We start from the raw sequence: 9,451 nt of genomic DNA, 5'->3' as shown, positions 1-9,451 counted from the left end.
GTTTTAACCTACAATTGTTACCAGACTCATCTTCTAGTCCTCCATCTCATGATAGAGGAAAATCCTGTATTTATAACATAAATAAACATCACATTTCACTTGGGCTTTTATGAGAGAGCAGGGAGGTTGACTGGGTCGTTAATGAAGCTGTAAGGTTGTGAAATTATTTGCATAGGAAACAGACAGTAGAGGTGTCAAGCATACGGTAAATGATTCCTGCCAGTGATAACAACCTCCTGACCTCTAGAACAGGGGTCACATGCAGCTCCTTGGGAAAATAAATTATCAGAATTTATTTGAAGTGTATTTTATTTGTGTCAGTTCTTTTTTTTAAAACGTTTTTTTAAATTGTAGTTCTAATTTTTTTATTTATTTATTTTTTTGTCTGTGAAGGTTCTCATTCATCCAGGTCATCGTAGTCAAAGGAGCTTGCAAAGAAAAGCGTGTGGACTTCTTTAAGTTGCTTGAAGATGTTTCACCTCTCATCCGAGATGCTTCTTCAGTTCTGAAGCTCCTTTGACTATTTATTTTTTTGTTGCTCAAAATAAGCATATCAAGACTTTCAACCCCAGGGAGGCCAAGTATGGAGAAATGTCAGGAAAGAAAAATATCTGAAGAAAATGAAACATTTAATGATGCTCGGGCAGATTCATTTCAGAATCATCAATCCCTAGGGGAAATTATTTTGGTTACAGTGCTCCAGTATAAACAGTAACAAAGAAAGACAATACACTAAGTAAGAAATAGACACAATATATACAATATATACATGACTTATATAGATATAAGTCACTTATTGATAAATAGCTGAATAAGAAGAAGAGCGTGTGCAAAAAGGGTGTAGCTATTGCAGTATACAGTGTCTTAAGTGGATGAGTTGTACAGGGAAATGGCCACAGGCAGGAATGATTTCCTGTGGCGTTCAGTGGTGCTTTTTGATACTCAAGTCTCTCACTGAACGTGCTCCTGTGACTGACCAGCATGTCATGGAGTGGGTGGGAGGTATTATCCAACATTGTCTTTATTTTTGGACAACATCTGCCTCTCCGACACCACCTTAAGGGAGTCCAGCTCCATCCCCACAACATTACTGGCCTTACAGATCAATTTATTGAGTCTGTCAGCATCAGCGACCCTCAGCCTGCTCCCCCAGCATGCAATAGTGTAGAGGATTGCACTGGCCACAGACTCGTAGAAAATCCTGAGCATTTGCATTTACTTCTGATCAGAGTGGCCCACCAGTATGCCTAATTTGTGTAGAGAGATTGGCTAACAATAAAATGTCAAATGTCGCAAGACATTTCCAAAATAAAAACACAGCCTTTGCAGAACAATACCCGGAGGGAGAGAAATAAAGCTGAAGAACTGAAGCGGAAGGCTGATCTGAGGAAAAATCAGTTGAAGAAGTGGATGAAGTCTGCAAATTCAACTATGCAAGTTTTATGGCCATTTAGCAAATAGTCAAGCATGGGAAGCCGTTCACGGAAGGAGAATATATGAAAGAATCATTCATTAAGATTTCAGAATGGGTCTTCAACACCTTCTAGAGTCTAGAAGGTGTTGAAGACCCATTCTGGTTGAAGACGCAATGATAACTCCCATTCAGCTGACTGATAATATCTTAAATTCAATTACGCTGGATGGCCTTAGAGAATGTAAGCAGATTTTTAATTGTCTTTTGTCACTTTAACAGCCTTCCTGCTGAGAAAGACCTCAGTCATGGCCTGACAAGCAACGGCAAAGTACAAAAAGCCAAAAATAAACCATTAAAATACAATTTAAAAAGCCAACAAAAACAAACAATTATTATTCCACTAAAAACCATAAAACTTATTGGGTTTATACTATTAAATGTGGAAATAGTGAAATTTGTCATTTTTTATTTAAAATAAAATTTCTCTTTTATGTAGGACAAAGTTTGGATAATTAGTTTCAAGGCCTTTTTTGAAATTTTGTTTTATTTGATTTACTCTTAAGTTTGAAGATGTGTGCTGACTGGTTTCTTTGAGTTTCTGCAACATTCCTTTACAATGTAGAAAAACGAATATAATACTGAAATTGCACCTTTTTACCCAGATATTTGAGTTCTTTAGACTGATAGAAAGGGGAAAAGACTTGATGGCCAATGCCCCCCCCCCCCCAAAAAAGCGAAAAAAAAAAGAAACAAACCAAAACAACGAACAATAGGAGGACAAGCCAATGTGGGTGGGGTAGACGTTACAAAGAGGCAAAGCTAAATGAATAACAGAAGAGAGATTAGCAAAGTAAAACACGGGCAATAGTGAGGAGGGAAGATAATGACGCTGATAGGGAGACATCAGAAACATGGGAAAGTATCAGTTACTCAACTCAACAAATACTCAACAAGAACAAAGACACATTTGATTGAGTTATAGCAGCTGAAGCTTGGCCCCCCAACATGTTTAAAGGATTTCCCATCCCTTATCCTAAAAGAAACCTCGACTGAAACAAGCAGCTATCAAAGTAAACCAATACCAAAAGACCTATAGCAATATATAACATTATTTGAAAGGATAGGTTAATGCAAATCATTGCAACTCTTTTTTAGTCCAACAAAATGGATGATGCTAAGTAAGAACTGGGTTAAAACAAGTCGTAAATTTGTAATATCAAAATAATTCCTCTGCACTTCACGGATTCCGTTTTCTTCCCGTATAATAAATGCAGTTAAATTTGAAGTATTATGTAATCCATCTGACCATTTACTGGCTGTTTATGTTGAGTATCAATGAAATGATATGGAGAATCACACTGATGTCTAGTCTATGTTTACTCACCACTCAGACTTGTAATACAGCAATAACCTGCTGATGCTGTGATGCATCTTTTATCCCTTTATCAATGATAATGCTGCAGATATAATGTAATCTTTCAGGTCTATGTGAATTTTCTAGAAACTCCAAACTGCCCCCCTCCCTTCACCTACCGCATCATGCTCTGCTATTTGCTGCAGCAAGCTTTTGTTTAAATGCAATATAATGAAATCATAATCATTGCCGAATTCATTTGTAAACTCTATCCTGCACATAATACACTGAATACATCCATCCTAATCTTTGCTCGGTATCAGGATTAAACTCCTCTATAAATAATACTTAAATAATAGCTTTTACTGCATCTCAGAACTGCGTGTGCAGCTTTTTCTGCAGCACTGAGGCCTTCAAAACACAAAACCCTCAATGCGCCTTTTTCTCAGTGGGTTTATCGGTCGCCCTGAACGATTTGATTATTTTCACCAACCGTATCAGTTACCCGCTGAATCGGTTTCTTTTACCTTGTTTTTAACCTATACTGATTGTAGAAACACAAATATGGCACGATTCATAAACAACGATTAAAGGAAGAATGAATATTGCGGATATTTAAAAAAGCAGAAGCCGCTAAAGGGAAGATAACTCGACTTATTTTGTTCCTAAAAAGAGTCGTTAAGCCCGCGAGTCATTCAAAAGAATCCAATCGTCGCGAACATCACGTGAATGGAAATTTCCAGAAGCAGGTTTAAAGCCCGCTGCGGTCTCTCCCCGCCTACATTAGAGTGACGACGGTGGAAGAGTGAACTTCGAGGAAGACGCTACGGTCGCTTTTTTTCCTGAGCTAATTGGCTACAAACCAACAAATTCGAGCATTTTGAGTTTCTCTGACAGCTTTTCGTCTTTTGATATACTTCTGGGGGGCAACAATTTCCCACAGCGTTTGCCCTTTGAATCGACTTCAACAGAAAGAAGACCTTCTAGTTACAGTCGAACTGGTAAGACAAACATCGCCGTTGGCTTTATTTTATTTCTAAGTTAGAGTTACACGAAACGGTTTCAGATTAAAAACAAACAAACAAAAAAGGTTGTGACTAATGCAAATTGAGTGATGTGGATAAGTTATTATTTGCGAATGTTGCTCAACGATGGAGACGCGTTAGCTCAGGGTTACGTCAACCTGGAACTTTCCAGTTCAAGCCGGTTTAGCCGGTGAGGTTACACAACACTGCTTTGCTCACTAGGGGCAGCAGAGTGGTTATGCAACGGTTATGCTGTCTTTTAATAGACTTTAACCGCTGACACACGTTTCTAACACAGAATGTAACTTAAAGTATTCCCTTTATAAGCTGTTTAATGTTCAGGGAGCAGTTTTTAGTTTTAGCTTGCCTTGAAATGTGATTTACCAGTAGTCTGCAGTCGCGTTTTGCTCTAGGGATCTTTCTCTCTAGGTCATTGAGAAAGTGGTGGTAATGCCACATTAAAAAGACTTCGTTCCAGTAAAGTATTTAAAATTACTGAGGCGTGTTGATCACTTAACACTAGATGTACTAAACCTGCACAAATTTGCGTAACTTCCCTCAATCCAACACCTACTAGAATTACTGGCTTTTTTATTTTCTGGTGCAAGTTCTGAGGTGTAAATCACCCCTGCTGAGATTTTCACAGGTCGTCAGCTCGTTTCTCCTCCAGCTTTTGTTGTGCCAACCACCCATTATCCTTGAGGTCTGCAATGTGCCAGGCCTCAAGGATAATGGATAATGCATTTGTTTACTCAGAGTAGCTCAGATCCAAGACAGGCCAAACCTCTGTGTTACAACCGTCACAAATGTCTATAAAATATCCCACACATTGACTGATCTGCAATTATGAAAGGCACACATTCACACCTTCCCTGACTCTCAGCACAGATCTTCCATTATTCCATTGTGACTGTGTATGTGTATGACTGGCATTGCATTACTACAGCACAGCGCTGTGCATAAATGCAGACCGACCAGGCGGGAGAATCACACACACATCAGGATGGCCTCCATATCACTGCCGGATATGGAGGCCATCCTGAGACGGAACAAGAAACCAACATGCCTCCACGGAAGAGGAATATGTCCACAGTGCATCTCCTTACTTGGGAAAGGACCCCAGTGATCAGAAGGGAGAGAGGCTGGCAGAGAACGTGGTCATGAAACTGTTTTTGTTTGATGGGAGAAATGTCACAATGGACAATTTCTTTACTTCACTGTCACTGTCGCACAGACTGCTGCAACGCAAAACGACGTTAAGGGGCACAGTGAATAAAGTCTGGCGTGAACTTCCTCAACTTGCGCGGATGTATTCCGTAAGAGCAGCAACACGCAGGTGGCCAGTAGCGGTTTTCTGCAATATACTGGACCTGGCGGTGGTGAATGCCTACATTTTGTACAAGGCATGTACAGGGTGGTCAGGCAAAAGAAGATTGTTTCTGAGTCTTCTAGCTCAGGAACTTCGTTGCCGATTCATACAGCACAAGGAAATATTAGCACAGAGGCAAGCTGCTGCAGCTGCTGTGCCAGGGACTGTAAAGACAACGCAGTGCCAGGTGCAAGAGAGCCGCAACGGGAATCGCAGCAGGTTTACCTGTGCAACATGTCAGAAATTCACCTGTGCCAAATGCAGGGATGATGGACACTGGGTCTGCAAACGCTGTAAAGTTTGAAACACTGAAATAAAACAGACTTGTGTACCCATATATTGTGAATGTCTGTCTTTTGTATCGATTTGGTAGGAATTTCTGAAGGTTGTAACAGAGGTTTGGCCTTGGATCGGAGTAAACAAATGGCAATGTTGCGCACGCAGCAAATCGACATTAGTCCCACAAGTGGAAAATCTGCATTGTTATTGCAGAAAAGTGGACAGTGCAAGACAAAAGCAGCAAAAATAAAAACTGTACACAGAGCACAGTATAGAAAGTGCACTATACAAACGTCTGGAAACATAAATATGGACGTGTGTGTGTGTGTAACTAGACTTTATGCATGTTATGTAAGTTGTGGCTATATAAATATATGTACTCTGTGTGTGTATGTATGTTTATGGACAGGCATGCATGAGAAATATTGCACATAAAAACTACCATAGTGTATTGTAGGTTGCAGGTAAGGAAGGAAAGTAGCTTTGCAGGTAAGGAAAGACCAGAATCTCTCCTGGTTGGGGGGCAGGGGGTGTTTGCACAAAAAAAGCAGGAGAACAATGGAGCTGAAGGCCTGTGAAAGCAGGGTGTTGGGTTCAGGGGAATTTATGCAAATTTGCGCAGGGCTAGTAAATCTAGTAGTAGGGACTTGCACCAGGGGAGGAGAGAGGGGGAGGGGAAAAAAAGCTTAGTAATTTTAGTGTTCTTGTCGTTTTATGCAGGTTTTCTTTTCTCTTTCCAGCCTTTGACAGAAGACCAGATAATGGCCAAGGGAACAGGCTCTCATTCCGAAATGGCCCGTGCTCGCCAGAGCGATGGCCTCAATGTGATCTTTGACCAGAAAAGCCCCAGGTCATCCCGATCCTATTCCATATCCCGCTCTGTGTCCAGGAGCAGCTATGACAGCAGCCACTCCTCAGGCTCTTACAGAGGGCGCGACAGACGCAGACGCTATTACAGATCATCGTCTTCATCGTCCTCATCTTCTTCCAGGAGCAGGTCTTCTCGCTCCAGGTCACGCTCCTACCCCCGCTGCCACAGACGCTCCTCTCGCTGTCGATGTGACGACCACAGCAGACGCAGCAGAGGTCGTTCTAGTCATTCCCCACCCCGCTGTTACAGGGCCCACACTCGCTCATTCAGCCGCTCGCCAGCCAGATGCTCGCATCGCAGACGGTACAGGTCTCCCTCCAGGTCCCGCTCAATTTCCCGATCCAGGTCATCCTTCCGCAGGTCCAGGGGCCGCGTGAGCCAGTATCGATGCAGATTTTCACAATCCTCATCCAGGAGCCGATCCCGATCTGTTGGACGTTCTGTCAGCCTCAGTCTGTGTGGTAAGCTCTGTAGTTGATGTCAGTAGAAATTGGCAGCAAGCAGTAATAATGCTCGTATTAAATGTCTTCATTTGGTTTGTGTCGAGCAGATAAAAGGGAACTCCTCGAAGCTGCAAAGGCAAACGCCATGAAGATTCTGGGAGTGGAGAAACTGGAACTTCCTGAGAGTGTGAAACCAATCCTGTCAGAACCCGAGCGTGAGCCAGAGAAAAGGGTGAGACACGGCTCCGAAAAGACCGCAGCACAGGTGAGTGTGGGAGGAAACGTTACCTGTATGTGGAACCTGCCATTCACTGAAGGCGGAGCTTTTAATACTCTAAAGACTTTGATGTGCATTTTCTTTCCATATAAAGACGAGGGATATGAAGAAGCTTAGAAATATCTCCTGTGCACAGCAGTGCTCTCTAACTTTTAATCACAAGGTAGAGGTTAATGCATTGTTTTTAAATGATTCAGCACTCAGACTTTATAGCTGTGACTATATTGTGGTCGGTGTTGTTGACTTTCCTGTCTTGTTTAACCTTTTGGACCTTGAGGGGAACACATGCTCTTTATTTATTCCTGTCTTCATAGATGACATGACAGTGGTCTCCTTCACTCATCGGCACCTGGGATTAAAGGGCTGTCATGTGACTTGGGTGATAACAAAATGTACTCCTTGTAATCTTCACAATCTGCATTTTCTCCACTAGAGGCCAAATAAATGCAAATGTAGATGTCACATCTCACATTTTAGATACTTGCTAATTGCACACATAGATGCAGCCAACTCAGATGTATTATTACTGATTCACCTTGTAGAAAGGAAGTAAAAATTTGATATTACAAATGTATTTATGCTTGCAGTTGAAGTGGGTTGTTTATTTAGCAGAGCCCTCCACTCGCTGATGGAGCGCACGTGTGTGGACTGCATTATAGAGCTAAAAACAGATGAAGAACTCCTCTCCATATACCAAAGATAAGTTGGTACACATGGTGTGTGCTAAGGGGCTGGGAAAGCTGCGTGACCACCATTCTGAAACTGTATATTTTTCTTTTTATTATTATTTTTTTATTTTATTTTTTTAATAATTTGTTTTGAGATTCTGTTTCAAGGTCTTACCTTGAAGCTTGGATTAAGTGTTTGGGGGTTGCATGAGAGCTGTAGTTTGTTGAAGTTATACCTACCTACGCAGTAGAAAAGCTTAACTGTGTTAGAAGCAGTTAATCTAATATGACCTTCACAAACTGTCAAAGCTCACTCTGCCTCCAGTTTGGGGCTTGTGAGTAACTACTTGTTGTCCTTGTTTTTCAACAGGGCACACAGGAGGAGCCTGATGACGTCTCCAGCCCAAGGTCATCCCAGAAAGGAAAAATTGCTTTCAGCATTAACGTAAGTGACCTAAACTAAAGTGAGTCTTCCTTTGTTTCACACTGCTCTGAATCACTCGTGATAATAAAATAAAATAAAAATTGTTTGTTTTCAGAACTCTGTTGCTAAGCCAACAGCTGCAGCTCCTCCTACAGCAAAGGTAACTCCCCGAGTGGACAGCGTAGAGCGTAGGAAGCCCTACGGCCAGTGGATCCCAGTCAGATCAGGCCAATCCTCGAGTGCACGCAAACATACCTAAACCCGCACTTGCGGGGCAGAGCACATGGACACTGTACATGCTGTATATACTGTACATATGAGATGTTCACACATCGGTGTTTTCTTGCAGATGTTAAAGATTTGTGGGAAGAAGTGAAGAATCGTTCAGGTGGGATTATTTTTTTTTTTTTTGTTTCCTTGTGTTTTTTGTGATGTTTATAAACTCAATAAAGTTATTTCACATAATACTTGTTTCTGGACGTCCTTTCATACGTGAAGATGCAGCAGTGCCAAAGAGACTTGTGTAATTTCTTTTTTTCCCCACTTAAACCCCCAAGGGTTTAGTAGTTGGAAATCAGCTGGAAAGTGACCTGCAGTATCTGAAATAGCCACATGGTGTCAGCATTTCCACTGCCTGCAAGGTTGGTTATATAAAGGCCTGCTTCCAGAAGGTTCCTGACCTCAATTGTCAGATCTGATTTGTTCAGCTGATTCAAGCAGTGGTAACGCAGATCAAAAAGTGCATCTCCAAAACCTTGAACATTAAAATTAAATCTTTTAGAGCAGTTATTGGTAAATCTGTACCTGTTGTAACATGACATGACACTTCCACTTGTTCTGTTTTAGCCCAGGTTAACACCTCTAGTTATAATGCTGTACATTTACTTGACTGGGCCTGACTTCACTAGATTTGGCTTCCAATGGGTAAGACATTTTTGTAGTGTAGTTTTTCTTTTACACTGCAAAGGGTGATGGAGTATTATCACCCTGCAGGGTAGGCACCATGGGCAGCCAACTTTGAATGCAAAAACTTTCTTAAGGGGATGTTCTTGGAGCTACATTTTAAATAGTGGTGTTGGAGAACAGTTCAGGATGTGCCTAATGTATTTCAAAGTATGTTTGCACATGTATTTAATATTTTTCCTGGAAAATATTAAATACAATATAAATAGCAGTGCGATACTGGTAAATCTGAGCTTGATACTAAGATATTCAAAGGTGGATTCACCGCTTTGAGCGCCTTACTGCCAGACTAAACGTCTCTGGCTGTAAGCTGACTTGTAATTGTGATTAATGACTGATGGGAGATACTGCTGATTACTTAGTA

At 41.4% G+C, this 9,451-nt stretch overlaps 1 protein-coding gene across 4 annotated transcripts; it reads left to right on the top strand.

Moving 5' to 3' along the window:
* Nucleotides 1–3,532: 3,532 nt before the first annotated feature.
* Nucleotides 3,533–8,589, top strand: rsrp1 (arginine/serine-rich protein 1). 4 transcript variants are annotated; one of them, XM_026151685.2, is made up of 5 exons: nucleotides 3,533–3,769; nucleotides 6,182–6,773; nucleotides 6,863–7,020; nucleotides 8,071–8,145; nucleotides 8,240–8,589. In XM_026151685.2, the coding sequence occupies exons 2-5, from the start codon at nucleotides 6,203–6,205 to the stop codon at nucleotides 8,381–8,383; spliced, it is 948 nt and encodes a 315-aa protein (XP_026007470.1). In that variant the 5' UTR covers nucleotides 3,533–3,769; nucleotides 6,182–6,202; the 3' UTR covers nucleotides 8,384–8,589. The 4 variants fall into 4 exon arrangements, 2 of the variants coding, with proteins under 2 accessions (XP_026007470.1, XP_026007471.1); XM_026151686.2 differs by having other exon boundaries at nucleotides 3,551–3,769; nucleotides 6,162–6,773; XR_003270622.2 differs by lacking the exons at nucleotides 8,071–8,145; nucleotides 8,240–8,589 and adding an exon at nucleotides 7,645–7,892 and having other exon boundaries at nucleotides 3,550–3,769; nucleotides 6,863–7,424.
* The last annotated feature ends 862 nt before the right edge of the window (nucleotides 8,590–9,451 follow it).

The sequence above is a fragment of the Astatotilapia calliptera genome, chromosome 19 (genome assembly GCF_964374335.1).
Source record: "Astatotilapia calliptera chromosome 19, fAstCal68.1, whole genome shotgun sequence".
Classification (NCBI taxonomy): domain Eukaryota; kingdom Metazoa; phylum Chordata; class Actinopteri; order Cichliformes; family Cichlidae; genus Astatotilapia; species Astatotilapia calliptera.
This window is presented reverse-complemented; position numbering and strand designations above follow the sequence as displayed.